We start from the raw sequence: 15412 nt of genomic DNA, 5'->3' as shown, positions 1-15412 counted from the left end.
ACCAATCAACAAAGTCAAATACTTTCGGCAAACCTTCGAAGCGCTAACCGTTATATGAGGCAAAATTCAGGATTTAGTCGGGGTCGTGGAAACCTGCGCCCTCAAAACTTCACTCCAAGAGAACAACATTTTACCCCAAGACGTACGCAATGGCATCAGCCACATCCAAACCAACCTCAGCGATATAGCAATGGTTATAATAACAGATTTCGCGGGCAGCGAGGAGGGTCAAGTTTCCCTCCGAGACGTATTTATTTAACAAGCGCAGAACAAATGCATAGTAAGCAAATGAACAGATTGAAGGAAATTTGCGAGTAAGGATGCATACAAATCTTGGAGAATACGATTCTACAAAACCTTGTTCATATATGCCGACGACAATCTTTCCAATACGCACTCACGTCCGAAGGCTTTTTAGCCTTTCCTTTTCTCTTTTTCGCCAACGAACTAGTAGGGCAGCCGCCACTGCCAAATAAGTCATACTCCAAGTTCAGACCAAGCACTAAAAGAACACACACACATACTCACAAAATTCACAAGATTTTTCCCTACTCTCCACCACTCTTGACGACCTAAGTTACACTACAGATGTGGAGCCAAGGGAGATCTACATTTTAAAGTTATTTGGGTATGACCGTAAATGATGTAGGTACGAACGGTATATACCCATTTGAGAATTTTTGCTTAAGTTTAATAGGTATAAATAATTTTAAGTTCCCAGAAATGTAATCGAAATGACGTTTCGGAGAATTGGTCGGGGTTCAGCCAAACCGCACCAAGACTTGAGATTTTTTGTTCGTACAAGGACAACGGAAATAGTTTCGTATCAATTTAAGTATACATTTGCAGTAGGACATCCTCAGTTGTGGGGTTGAGGGATATTCGATGTCATTTGCGATCAATTCAAAATGCTAAACGAAAGTTTGGGCAGAAAAATCGGCCTTCGCTTCGCAACCTAGCGGGTACTGAACGAGCTCGAGATTCCCAAATTGGACCCATAGTAAAATCACTCGCAATCCATTTCTCAAGCCAACACAGCTCTTTGAAATTAATCAAGGAATGTTCCTGGAAAATTTTGTGGATCTACAATTTCCTAGATTTCAATTAAGATCTAAATATTGAACGAAATTTTTTGCTTCTCAGTAATAAATGATTTGAGGCATAAACCAACCGAATTTTGCCAAACCCAACACAAATGTTTTGAAATTTTCCACGATCATTGTGATGCAATAAAAAGTATATGTGATCGCAATAAATTGGAAAGTCTGTTTTACGTCAAGGAGGAAAGGAAAGTCTATTTACGTCAATCATGTTTTTCAAATTCCGTAAAATTACCATTTCGGGAGAGCAGTCAACAGCATATTTTCTAGAAATACTGCAATAAGAGATTTGCGAAGACGCCATCTTGTTTCCAATCGAACCGTCAAAAGCGGTTCCAATTCGACTTGTTTACTTTTTGCATCCATAAGAAGCAAGCAAAAAGTTCAAGTGATGCCAGTATTATTTTCACGATTTCATGCATTTTCATACGTTGCCATTTCGACAGTTTTCACTCCGCCGGTCTCTGGTTATAGGGTGGCTAATATTTTCTTGTGGCGCACGGCAGGAAAGGAGCGATGAAGCGATCAATTGTGTATCTAGTGTGACACTAGAAAATAACGTATTCACATTTGGTACGATACAAATAAGACATATTAGACAAATAAATCAAATAATTATTTCCTGATATTCTTCCAGCTATAGGTCCAGGAATACTTCCGGATATTCTTCCAGGAATTTCTCCGGATATTCTTCCAGGAAACAATCTGAATATTCCTCCAGAAATTTCTTAGAATATTCCTCCAGAATATTCATCCAGGAAGTCCACTGTAAATTTATCCAGGAATTCGTCCGGATATTTGTCCAGGAGTGTTTCAGGATAATCCTCCAGATATTCCTTCTGATATGCCTCTATAGGCATATAAAAGCTTTTAATTGATAAATGAGAAAATGCAAAAGGAATACTAAGTTAAAAAGCAGACCAAATTCCAGTTGGAATGAAAGCCATTGAAAAAGAAGAAGATTCCTCCAGTAAGTCTTCCAGATATTTTTCCAGGAATTACTTCGAATATTACTTCAAATATTCTTTCGGATATTCCCCCAGGAGGAATTTCTGGAGGAATATCCGGAGAAATTACTGGAGGAGTATCTGAAACAGGAATTCTTGGAGAAATATCCGTAAAAATGCTGAAGAATTATCAAGAGGAACTCCTGAAAAAATATCCGGAGTATATAAAAATATCTTATCTTCCTTAGCCATGCGGTAAAATACGCAGCTACGCAGTAAGACCATCCTGAAGGTGGCTGGGTTCGAAAAAGTCTCGACTTCCCTGGGCATAAAATAATCGCGTTAGCCTCAAGGCACACAAATGTAAAAATTGTCACACGACCTAGAAACCTCGCAGAGTGACCAACTGTGGAACCGGTGAGTGTCATCCATATCTCGCACAATGGGCTTGCTTTGCAGCCAACATTGCGCGAATGGCCCCCACTGACATTTCTGAGAATCAAATTAGATGATTGTAAACAAAACAAATACTTTCATAAATTTTACTTCGAGATTTTGGCTGCAAAAACATGGTGTCGTGCCACCCAGCGCTGTGGAAGTGCTCAATACGGTAAGAGAAATGTCAGGAAAGAAAAAGTAGAATCACGAAAAAAATTGCACAGCGAGATATGGGATGCAATTCTTTAAATAATTTTAAAAATTTCAAAATGATATGTATTTGAAAATAATTTTGAGCACCGGGTTAGACTTTTGATTACTGCTTGAATGCTTTCTACGGATTCACGGATCCGTAGATAAAAACTACGGAAATTTGAAAATTTCTGCGGAAATCTACGGATTTTTTTACTAGCACACTATTAGTTTCAATTGGTGTGGTTTCAAATTAAGTTCAAGTTGAGTGAACAATATGTGTAAGTTCCTGATATATGAGTTTCTATTTAGAGGGAAAGACCGATATTTATTGAAAGTTATGTCCTAATGGTCTCCGAAAGGTCAATGGGTCTAATGGGAGATAATAATAATTATTTAAAAAATGAAAAAAAAAACAAAAACTCCTTGGATTTATAAAGAATGTTTTGAAAATTCAAAAATTATGGAAATTTTATTGTTCCCCCTCAATTTATCAATTTCAGACATAATTAATCCAAGGGGGGGCATGTTTTTTTCAATAATTGTATCGGCTTAATTCAATTTCAAGTATGAATATATAACTCACAGACGAAAAAATAGGCTGTACGCATAAAAAACTTGAAGTATTCGTAGAAAAAATACGCATTCATACACCAAAACAATTAAAAAACATTCGAATCTCTTTGATTTATGGAATTTGTAGATTATTTCTTCTAAGGTTAACCGCATTTTACAAAGACATGAAAATAGTAATATATATCATCTTTCAAACTCAGATGTACATTTCAAGGCTCAAGCAAACCCAGTCGTCTGAATTCTTGACTGCACAATTCATAACACAGCTTAAACATTTTATTACATATACATCATTGCCTAAAAAAATATACTGTCGGAGTTCAACTGGGGCACAATGGTGCACGTGACCCACTAAATTGAATATTTTCCCTCAAATTTGTTTGCATACGCAAAAATTGTTCTTAAAAAAGTTTTTTCGCCAATTTTCATAAGTTCTGGAGAAAATCTCGAAAAAATTTCTTGAGAAGTCTAGGATTTATTTAGGACATTACATTTCACATTTCAATGTAAATTCCTTCGAAAAGCTCTTCAGGGATTCATCCGGAAGTTCCTTAAGGAATTCTTTTAGAAACTCCTTCGGAAATTCCCTTAGCAATTCTCTCAGAAATTTCTTTACGAATACTTTTCGAAAATTCACTCTAATCCAATGTTCTCCTTTGGAAAATCCTTCAATAATTCATTTGTAAATTCCTCCAAAAATACTTTCGGGTGCTCCTTGAGGAGTTCCATATGATTTTCAAAAAATCCGCCAGTAATGCCATTGCACATTCTTCAAGGAATATGTTTGGAAAAATCCTTGTAAATTTCTCCAGAAGCATCGCCATCGCTACAGCTCAATAATTTGAAATGTTTTGAAAAATATGAAGTCCATAATATTAATTAGGTATGTTGAAATTTCTAATAGAGATCAATAAATAAAATGTGAAACTTGGAGAGTAACAACAGGAGCATCAATAATATTATATAATTTTCCTTGAAAAAAAATGGCTTCAACATCAGGAACACAGCAGGCGTCCGCTCAAATGGAAGTGGCTGAAGAGGTTTGCCCGGCACCGCCTGCTAAGATCAGAAGAGTAGTGAACTTGCATGGACAAGAAGTGGCTACAGGTGGTTTGGCAAAACCAGTGCGTAATGTCCCATTGAATACGCAAATGCGATACCTGGTCCTACATCTCCATGAGGCTTTCTTCAAGTTCATGGGAGTTGCCCAGGCGAAAATTACAAATATTGACGTGACAATGAAGGTTACGGCCTTGATATGGACTTCATATACGCTAGTGAAACAGGCTGCTAATCAAGCTGGAAACGTGGTTCAAAGAGTACCCGACATAACCGTTGTGAATATCGGGGGTACAGATAGAACTGTCGGAGAATTGAAGGCGATTTTTTCAAAATTTGTGGAATGTATGGGCTGGAATTTAATGGCACACCGCAAGCACAGGACATGCGGGCACTTTCCAGATGAATTTGTGTTTAATCTATGCTTTCCGGTACAGATGTAACGAAGGAGTTTACCTAAACAACACCTACAAGACAGGGAAGGTGCAGGAGTGGAAACAGTGGTTCCAATCGACAGCTGGGGAGTAATGAAGCGCCATTACCCTTTCATGTATGGAGCCAATTTCCCACCCGCTCTAATACAGCAATTAGGACCCGCAGCGCTTCTAATAGGGCTGGCTGAAACAGTGTCTCCGGCTTACCAGGGGAAGTGGGAGAACGCAGTGAAAGGTCAACTGTCCGGAGTTCCCAATATAGGGGCACTAACTGACCTTATAAAAGGAACAAGAGAAACCCATGCAACTCTGATCACCTCAATCCTGGACATAGCAGCCTTGGGCACCACGAGACAAGTGCATAAGGCGTCATTTACCTGGTGCATGATGAGAGCAATCACAGCAGGCGGCAATTACCTTGCATGGGCAGCTGAAATCCAAGAGCAAGTGTTGGTAGGAGGAGGAAAGCAGTACAATCTGGGCCGCGTGTTAACAGATGCAGAAATCGATCCGATAGTGGGAGAAACTGATTATTCAGGGAAAAGGATGTGGTACCTTTACAATGAAGTTGCAAAGCACACTTTCAAGCTTTCCTGTATTGACGGGACCAATGAGGACATTTACAGGCAGTGGTTGTCTTATTCTACCATCGGATTGTGGACTGAGGACACAGCAATATTGGAGACCGTGTTTGGAAAGCAACCAATTCTTCGGTGTGACTATGGCGATGCTTTTAAGGAGCGAAGGACCCGTGGAAAGGAAAGAGAGATCAAATTGTATCCAGCTGTCTGGGTCTCAAAGCTTGCGTCTGCTGCTCAAACAAAACTAGGCGCAGTAGACCCCTATGTTGCTGCTCGGGCATCCTGCGTTTCTGGGAAAGCGTCGAGCGATTGGAATGACGACGATGTTCGCAACATTTATGTGCAACCAGTAGGTGGGCCTTCCCGTCTCGCAGTCGCTGGACCTATGCGTTTGAAAGACGCTCTTGATGATCATAAGAAGAAGATGGAGCGCATGCTGACCCGGGACAAGAAGCTTGAGTACGGAACCACTAGTTGGTTTAAGGTTGACGGGACTTCGGATCAGCTGAATTACGGTACAGAGGACAAAACGAAGGTAGTTAAATTAAATAATAGTTTCATTTTCTCGGCTAGGAATGTGATTTAGAAATCACATAGATACTTTGAGCTGATCACAAGACTGCTGCAGAAAAAATGGACCGATTCCGAACATTCTCAAAAAGAAATATCGGACAACCTCGGAAGCGATGTCGGAAGCAGCGGAGATGACGATGACTGCCTGCGGGTCCTGCGGAACAACTTCTGAAGTTGACGAACAGATGATTGGGTGCGATAACTGCGACCGCTGGTTCCATACGCGGTGCGTGGGCGTTACGGCAGAAGCGGCGAAGGAGAACAAGTGGTTCTGTCCGTCCACCGAGTGCCAACAGCAGTACAGTGAGTACCTAAAGAAGCTAGAGAAGGAGGAAAAGAAGAAGAAGAGTAGTAAGAAAAATAAAGCGGTAGGGGAAGAGTTCGATAGGGCTAGTAATAAGTCATCTAAGTCAGTCAATGATTCCGGGTCAGAGTTGGAAAAACGTTTGAAGGAGTTAGAAGATGAACAGCAGGCGAAAGAGAGGAAGATGGAGATTGAGATGATCATTCTTCAGAAGCGGATTGAGATGGAGACGGCGTTAAAAGAGAAGAAAATGAAGCTAGAGAACGCGATTAGGGCGAAACAGCGGCATGATGAGAAGGTGCTCATGGAGAAGGCCCTATCAGACGAGAAGAAACATCTGGAGGAGTTGAAGAAGATGCGTGACTCTTTCGAAGTAAAGATGTGTAGTGTGCGGAAGGAAGTAAAGGAAATGCAGTTGAAAGAAGAAGGCAGCCAGACGAAGGAGAAGGCTCTGGGAACGCCTCTCAGAAATCCAGAGGTAGTGGTACAAAAGCAGTTAGAAAAGGAGCAGAAGGAAAAGAAGAAGATAGTCTCTCGGCGCGAGCAAGAGTCAGATGACAGTGAGGAAGACTCCGTGGAAGAAGAAGAGGAAGAAGAAGACACCGTTTCGGATGAAGAAAGTGAAGAAGAATCTGAAGTAGAAACAGAAGAAGAGGAAACCGAAGATGAAGAAGAGGAACAAGCAAAGAAGAAGAGGAAACCTAAGCCGAAAATGAAGAAAGTCGTTGAAAACGGGCTGGGGCAGCAGCGTAGGGCGCCGACAAGGGCACAGATGGCGGCGAGGAACGGAGTAACAAAGAAGCTCCCGGTGTTCACCGGCAGACCGGAGGAATGGCCATTGTTTATCGGCACGTACGAGGCATCCAACGAGGCGTGTGGATTCACCGACGTCGAGAATCTCGTGCGGCTGCAGGAAAGCCTGAATGGGCCAGCATTGGAAAGTGTTCGAGGGCAGCTGTTGTTCCCGAAATCTGTTTCGAAGGTAATAAGTAAGCTGAGACAGCTGTAGGGTCGTCCGGAGCAATAACTGCTACAATGTTATCTGGAGAAGATGCGTTGGCTGGAACCTCCTAAGGCTTACAAATTTGCGACATTCATACCGTTTGGTACAGCAGTGGAGCAGCTCTGCAAGCACTAAGAGGCCGCCGGGTTAAAGCAACATCTGGTTAACCCGTTGTTAGTGCAGAATTTGGTCAGTAAACTCCCTTCCGAGGACAAGCGCGAATTGGCGTGGAAGAAGACGGCGACGCCCGTCCTTCACTAATTTCATTTCGGGAATTGTGGCCAAAGTTTGCGAAGCGAACGTTTCTGTTGACTTCAAGCCCGAGGCGAAACCAGGAAGCTTCGGCTTCGGGAAAGGACGGAATAAGCAGAGAGGTGCTGTTTACAATCATAGCGTTATGGAGTCGGTCGTCAATGTGCCGGCCACAGTGGAATCTAGACAAAGGGCATGCAAGGCTTGTAAGCGAACTGACCATCTGACCATACTGTCAGGATTTCAGGAGCATGACGCCGGCAGATCGGATGAAGCTTGTGCGGAAGTGGAAACTCTGCGACACATGCCTGAACGACCATGGCCATGCGGAGTGCAAGTTCAGAATGCGGTGCACCATTGGCGGGTGTACGGAAAGGCACAATCCGTTGCTGCATCAAGGGTCTGGAATGGTCGTTATGAACGCCCACATCCGGCTGAACAGCAGCATATTGTTCCGTATGCTACCGGTGACACTGTATTTCCGGGACAAATCCGTGACTACTCTTGCATTTCTGGATGAAGGAGCATCAGTTACGATGGTGGAGAAAGCACTGGCAGACCAGCTGGGTGCCGAGGGCGTCCGGCAAAGGCTCGAGATCCGGTGGACAGGAGACGTGGCCCGCGTCGAAAAGGACTCGAGGAGAATCAGCTTAAAGATTTCTGCGGTCGGAGGAACGCAGCAATTGTTGATGAACGAGGTGTGCACTGTAGGAGAATTAGCGCTGCCAGAGCAGTCACTAGATGCTCGGGAGATGGTACACCGGTACGAGCATCTCCGTGGTCTACCAGTCACATCGTACCGGAGGAACCGGCCGAGAATCTTGATCGGACTGAACAATATTCATACGATGGCACCGATCGACGCTAGACTAGGTGAACCTGGAGAGCCCATAGCGGTAAAGTCGCCATTGGGATGGACTATATACGGCCCAAGGCGTGGAGCAAAATCGTCCGACGCGCATATGGTTGGCTACCACGACGAAATTTCGAATGAACAGATACATGATCTGATCAAACGACAATACGCGCTGGAGGAGTCGGTGATCTGTAGACTGAAGGAGTCCGCAGAAGACAGGAGAGCCAGAGAAATTCTGGAGACAACAACTGTACGAGTGGGAGATCGCTTTGAAACCGGACTGTTGTGGAAATCCGATAATCCGCAGTTTCCGGACAGCTATCCGATGGCACTGCGTCGGTGCAAGCAGTTGGATAACCGACTGAATAAAAACCCTACGCTTCGAGAAACCGTGTGTAGGCAAATCATGGAGTATCAGGAAAAGGGATATGCACACCAGGCGACGACGGAGGAACTTAACAACGCTAATCCGAGCAAGGTGTGGTACATTCCGCTGGACGTCGTCGTAAACCCGATGAAAGGGAAAGTTCGTCTAGTGTGGGACGGTCGTGCGTCCGTGAAAGGAATTTCTTTAAACTCGCAGCTGATGAAAGGGCCCGATATGTTGGCATCGCTACCAGCAGTGATCAACCGGTTCCGAGAGCGGCGAGTCGGCTTTGGTGGGGACATCAAAGAAATGTACCACCAAATCAAAATCAGAAAGGAGGACAAATCAGCCCAGCGTTTTCTATTTCGAGCGGTGGAAGGAGAAGCACCCAAAGTCTACGTGATGGACGTAGCCACATTTGGGTCAACGTGTTCGCCGAGCTCAGCGCAGTTCATCAAGAACAAGAACGCGCTGGAGTTTGCGGCGGAGTTTCCAGAGGCGGCAGAAGCGATCTTAGAGAAGCACTACGTAGACGATTACTACGATAGTGTCGACACGGAGGAGGAGGCGATTCGCCGGGCGGAAGAAGTTAAATACGTCCACTCGAAGGGCGGTTTCGATATCCGGAACTGGGTCTCGAATTCGTCAAAGTTCCTCCGGAGGCTCGGAGAACAGAAAGTGGATCAGGCGGTTCATTTTAACCAGGTGTAGCATACTCAATCTTGTTGATTAATTTATTCATCTCGAAATTCATCTGAAACAACTTCAACATGTTTGGATCAGACCTCACATGTACATTTCATTTAACAAGTCATAAATTGCAATTGGATACAACTGCCTTTAGCAACATTACACTCAAGTGCATGTGTAGTCAAATTTATTAACAGACCTACTTTCGTAGCGACCTCCTTTGAATTTATTACATGCACATGTTTTCCTTACTTGAACCATAATATGTTTTGGACACTTTTAAACAAAAGCTCAAATTACCATCCAATTCAAGCTACGTGTTCTCATTCTTTCTTGACATACATTCTATGTTATGAGCAATCATCAATATGCCACCTGAGTAGAAAAGGCATATGTTGTTTTCAAAACATATGTCGCATGGATAGCCAACTCGAAAGTGATTGGTTCAAATAGAATTTGTTATGTACATACACGCACCTCCCATAATTATATTGTAGTGTAGAAATGTAATAATTGTGTAGAGTTTAAGTTTCAATTGTACAAATCTGAAATCTGAAATATAGTTCTAGAGTAACAGTCAAACTGGAAAGTTCATCAAATATCACGTGCTCCCTAACCCCAAGTTACCAGCGTATTATATGGCGACGAGTGACTTTCGGACGTGCAATGTTCGGACTTTAAAAATCAGTGATAGTAAAAAGTGCTAAGTGCATTAGTGAAAACATTTTCTTAAAATGCAGTAAATGAGATGCAAATAAAATGGGCAAAGGAGCATCTAAAGAAGAAAGTGCTAAAACTATCGGCGATCAAACAGTCACCATAGTTGAAAATCAGGAAGTTCATACAGGCTTCCACGAAGACCATAGTGCGAGGTTGAATATTATTTTGTGCTTATTAATTATCCAAACTCTTTGGATAATAATTAAAAATAATGGTGAAGTTGGCTAAGAAAATGATGGTAAAAGCCGCCAAAAGGCTGTATTTGCGCAAACAGTATAGAGCGCGGAGTGAAAATTATTGCGCCCCAGTTGACACAGTTCTCAATAAACAAAAACAATTAACAGTGAGATGCGACGGTGCAGTGCATGGACACAAAAAAAAAATAACTGCTTTTTACACATGGCTCCTACTAAATAACTGTGCGTAACCTTTGTACATGCATTGGCGAAAGAAGAATCAAAACAAACACTAATTGATGATGAAGTGACCCACCGAGTGACGATACAAGTGAAAAAAAAAAAATGCATATTTCTGCCTTTGGTGCGAAGTGAACAACGAAAATAAACATTCAACTGCAGGCGAGACCACTGTCGGCGGGAGTCGGCAGGCGGGTTTTCTGAAGGAAGAGGAGAAAGGTGACGGAGGAACGTAACAGCTTATGAATGCAACAAGGAGCACCAGCGTAAAATAATGTAAGTCAGCTGATGGATTTCAATTACATGATAAACATAATTGTGGAATATCTATTCTTATTGAAGTGTTAGATTATTGTGGAATATCTATTATGATTGATTTTCTTATGTTATCAAAAATTTCTGAGCCTTGTAAATTAAATTAAATCGCAAAATGGAAACAAAAATGAACGGATCCGCCAGAGTTGTGGCAGAGCTAAATAATTGGCACAATGTTGATTATGTGCGCGCCTTAGAAGTTGATAGGAAAAACAATGAATTAAGGATAAATGGTACATTTGATAAGGAATTATTTGCTGAAATTTCATATATGAGTGAAAAATGGCAACCAGAATTTACTAAGGAATCTAAAATACCCCTAGAACTTGGAAGGAATTAGTAAAATTAGAATAAGCATATCAACTTAATTGAGATCTTAACAATCAATGAATCAATTGCGCGAAATTGAGCAATTAATTTCTAAAGAGCATTTAAATTTGCAGAAAAGTAAATACAGAGCAAGATCATTGGAGAATATTTTGAATAAAAAGGAAAATTTGAATCAAAATATTGAACGTTATAGAAAAATCCTGAAAAGTTATGAACATAGAATTAGTGCAAAAGAGTGGAATTCAGAAGTTGAAACTTATTCTGCGGTAAAATTGAGATACAATCAATGCATTACATTACTGGATACTAGTGAAGTAATTTTGAATGATGGTCAGACAGAAACAATTCAGGAAGACGACCAAAATAAATTTTCATTAGAAGGTTTAAAGCAACCTAAAGTTAAAATTAGGGTAAAAACTATTGCTAAAATAATTATTTGGTACTCCAGAGTGAAACATAATCGTATACTAAACATGGCTATGGATATAAAAACAGCTTCCGAGCTAGCGACGCTAATTCCATCATACAATGGGAACGTCGAGGGAGTAAAATCTTTTACTGATGCGGTAGCATTGGTCAAAACAATTATACCAGCTGGACAAAAGGAGGCTGCAATTAAAATAATATTAACTAAATTAAGTGGCAAGGCGCGAAACCTCTTCGTGGCCGTACCACTGGAATTCGATGAGATAATCGATAAAATTAAATCAGAATGTTCTGATAAAAGTAATTCAGATTTAGCGCAATCAAGTCTGAAAAATTTGAAACTCAAAAATATCGATGACCTACAGAACTTTACAAAACAAATAGAATTTCTTTCTGACAAGCTGACTGGAGCTTATATCAGAGAAGAACTTCATGCTGCCGTAAAAAAGAAACTGGCTATTACACTTGCCATACAGCCCACGGCAAGGGAATCTCTTAGCATCTATGCAAAATGGAGGCTGAAAATAGGGAAATTTGACACCCTGAAGGATGCAATCAATGTCTTGATTGAGAATGTTCCCGATGCAACTCAAACTTCTGCAATTCTGCAAACCAAAAATATACAAACTCGTAAATTTGATACCATTCCAAGAAATTTTAGACCGAATTTCTCGCGAGATGCATATTCTAACCGAAATCAATCGTATGATCGAACACGGTTTTCCAGAACTTTCAATAATAGACAACCAAACAGAAGTTTTAATCCCACTCCAAATCAAAGAAATAGAAATATCCATTTCCGAAATAGAGATGTTGGTTACAATCGTTTCAGAATTTTGGAAACCATAACAGCAACAGATTCTCTCGTGTTTATTTCTCTAATTTAAACCCACAAGTTGGAAAAGTTACAACTTATCAAGACAATACATTCGAAATGCAAACAGCTAACCAATCTGTAAATCGTTCTATTCATCCGAGCCAAGCCACCCAAACGTATGCGCAAGTTGTGCAAAACCAGCAACCCCAACAAACGCAACAACATTTTTTAGACCGGCGAATGTAAATACAAATAGGAATAAAATGCAAATGACCGTCTTTACCATTAATTTAAACGCATCAAATTTCATAACAGCTGAGGTTCACATGGCAAATCGCAAGTGTACTTTTATAATCGATTGTGGAGCTGACGTATCGCTCTTTAAAGCTGACAAAATTAATCCAACACAAATTATTGATACAGCAGTTAAAACAAGGTTAACGGGTATAACCAGTGGAACTGTTTATACACTAGCAACTACGGTAACTGACCTACATTTTGAACATGGTTTATCAATACGGCATACCTTTCATGTGGTGCCTAGCAACTTTCCTATTGCGACAGATGGCATTTTAGGAAGAGATTTTCTAACCAATAATAAATGCATAATTGATTATGAAACATGGTTATTACATTTTAATGTTGGTAATATAAAAATTTCAATTCCAATTGAGGATAACGTAAACAATGGATTTATTCTGCCTAACAGAAGTGAAGTAATTCGAAAAATTTCAAATTTGCATATTCAAGAAGATGTGGTGGTACATTCACAAGAAATTCTACCAGGAATTTTTGTGGAAATACTATCATATCGCCAGAAATGCCATATGTAAAATTTATAAATACTACTGATAATCCGGTATATATTTCAAATTTATCATTTAATCCAATTTTAGAACCACTGAAGGATTATTGCATAATGAAATATTCCAAAAATAAACAAGTTTTACAGAGAGAGTACAGAATATTTTGAAGGAGTTAGATGTCTGCAATTTACCAGAAAGTTCACAGAAAAATTTCAATAAACTCATTACAGATTATGCAGATATATTCTGTTTACCAGAGGAAAAGTTAACTACCAATAATTTTTATTCACAGAACATTGTGTTAAACGATGCTGTTCCAACGTATATACCCAATTACAAGACAATACATGCTCAGCATGATGAAATACAAAGTCAAGTGAAGAAGATGCTTCAAAATAAAATTATTGAACCATCTGTGTCATCTTACAATTCACCCATACTTTTGGTCCCGAAAAATCAGATAATGGAGAAAAGAAGTGGCGTTTAGTTGTTGATTTCAGACAACTTAACAAAAAATAATGGCTGATAAATTCCCATTACCAAGAATTGATACGATTCTTGATCAACTTGGTAGAGCGAAGTATTTTACAACTTTAGATTTGATGTCTGGATTTCATCAAATTCCTTTGGAAAATGATTCCAGAAAATATACTGCTTTTTCAACACAGTCTGGTCATTATCAGTTTACGCGACTACCGTTTGGATTGAATGTAAGTCCAAATAGTTTCCAGCGTATGATGACAATAGCTATGGCTGGATTATCTCCCGAATGTGCTTTTGTATACATCGATGATATTGTAGTCATCGGTTGTTCAATCAAACACCATTTATCAAATTTAGAAACAGTTTTTAATCGTTTAAGAAAATACAATCTTAAACTTAATGTAAAGAAGTGCAAATTTTTCCGCTCTGAAGTAACATATTTAGGGCATCACATAACTGATAAAGGTATTTTACCTGACAGTTCTAAATTCGATGTAATCATAAATTACCCAACACCTACGAACGCAGATGAAGTTCGAAGATTTGTGGCATTTTGTAATTACTATCGTAAATTTGTTCCGCATTTTGCGACTATAGCACAACCTTTAAATAAGCTTTTAAGGAAAAATATTCAATTTAAATGGACTTCAGAATGTGAAACAGCATTTAATAGTTTGAGAAATTATCTAATATCTCCAACAATTCTCCAATACCCAGATTTTTCAAATGAATTTATACTTACAACAGACGCTTCAGACGTTGGATGTGGAGCAGTCTTATCCCAGAAGTTTGGAAATGAAGATTTACCCATTGCATTTGCAAGTAAATCATTTACCCAAGGTGAAAAGAATAAACCTGTTATACTTAAGGAATTAACTGCCATACACTGGGCTATAAACTATTTTAAAGCGTATTTGTATGGACGTCAATTCAGAGTAAGAACAGATCATAGACCACTTGTTTACTTGTTTGGAATGAAAAATCCTACTTCAAAATTAACAAGAATGCGTATTGATTTAGAAGATTACAATTATGTAGTAGAATACATTAAAGGGAAAAAATAATACTGGTGCAGATGCATTATCAAGAATTATAATTTCATCTGATGACTTAAAAGAGACAGTGTTCTAGTAGTTAACACTAGATCAATGACTCGAAATAAACAAAAATTCTAATGTAAAACACAATGATAACAACGGATCTTTACAATTACCAGAATGTAATCAAGAGATTGATCGCCTTTTGACTTGTGTTACTGAGAACCCAACTGAGACAAAACGATTATGGAAACTTCGTGTACACGTTGATAATAAAATATGGACTTTTATTATGGAAAAATAGAGCAAAGAAAATTATTGTAGCACACGTGAAACAAAGAAATGAAAGTGGAAGTCAAATTCTTGAATTTGTTCTTCCAATACTTGAAAATAATGCAAAATTGTTGAATATTAAAGAAATGGCAATATCATTACTAGAAGATATATTCAAATACATACCCTTGAATTCGTTCAAGACTGTAGTAAATCAAGCGTTAAAAAGCATGCGCATTATAATCTATCAACCGCCAAAGTTTCTTACTGATTTAAATGAAATTCAGTCAATTTTAGAAAATTATCATAATACACCCACAGGAGGACACATAGGACAACATCGCTTGTACCTTAAAGTTCGTGAAAAGTATACCTGGAGAGATATGAAAGGTTCGATTTCTAGATTCGTAAGGGCCT

At 39.7% G+C, this 15412-nt stretch overlaps 2 protein-coding genes across 2 annotated transcripts; both read left to right on the top strand.

Annotated features, from left to right (window-relative positions):
- Window positions 1–6037: 6037 nt before the first annotated feature.
- LOC134221854 (WD repeat-containing protein 87-like) lies at window positions 6038–7686 on the top strand. Its single transcript, XM_062701028.1, has 3 exons — window positions 6038–6841; window positions 6950–7186; window positions 7495–7686. The coding sequence occupies exons 1-3, from the start codon at window positions 6038–6040 to the stop codon at window positions 7684–7686; spliced, it is 1233 nt and encodes a 410-aa protein (XP_062557012.1).
- A 24-nt stretch (window positions 7687–7710) lies between these two features.
- Window positions 7711–9393, top strand: LOC134221853 (uncharacterized). The gene has a single exon (XM_062701026.1). It carries the CDS (start codon window positions 7711–7713, stop codon window positions 9391–9393), a length of 1683 nt encoding a protein of 560 aa, XP_062557010.1.
- Window positions 9394–15412: the final 6019 nt, after the last annotated feature.

The sequence above is a fragment of the Armigeres subalbatus genome, chromosome 3 (genome assembly GCF_024139115.2).
Source record: "Armigeres subalbatus isolate Guangzhou_Male chromosome 3, GZ_Asu_2, whole genome shotgun sequence".
Lineage (NCBI taxonomy): Eukaryota > Metazoa > Arthropoda > Insecta > Diptera > Culicidae > Armigeres > Armigeres subalbatus.
Note: the sequence above shows the minus strand (reverse complement) of the source record. Positions and strands in the feature narration are given on the sequence as shown.

Coding starts and splice junctions, on each gene's coding strand:
- LOC134221853 (XM_062701026.1), top strand. CDS start 7,711: ATGACGCCGGCAGATCGGATGAAGCTTGTGCGGAAGTGGAAACTCTGC.
- LOC134221854 (XM_062701028.1), top strand. CDS start 6,038: ATGACTGCCTGCGGGTCCTGCGGAACAACTTCTGAAGTTGACGAACAG. Junction 6,842..6,949: donor AAAGTGAAGAAGAATCTGAA/GTAGAAACAGAA, acceptor GGGCTGGGGCAG/CAGCGTAGGGCGCCGACAAG. Junction 7,187..7,494: donor TCCCGAAATCTGTTTCGAAG/GTAATAAGTAAG, acceptor TTGTGGCCAAAG/TTTGCGAAGCGAACGTTTCT.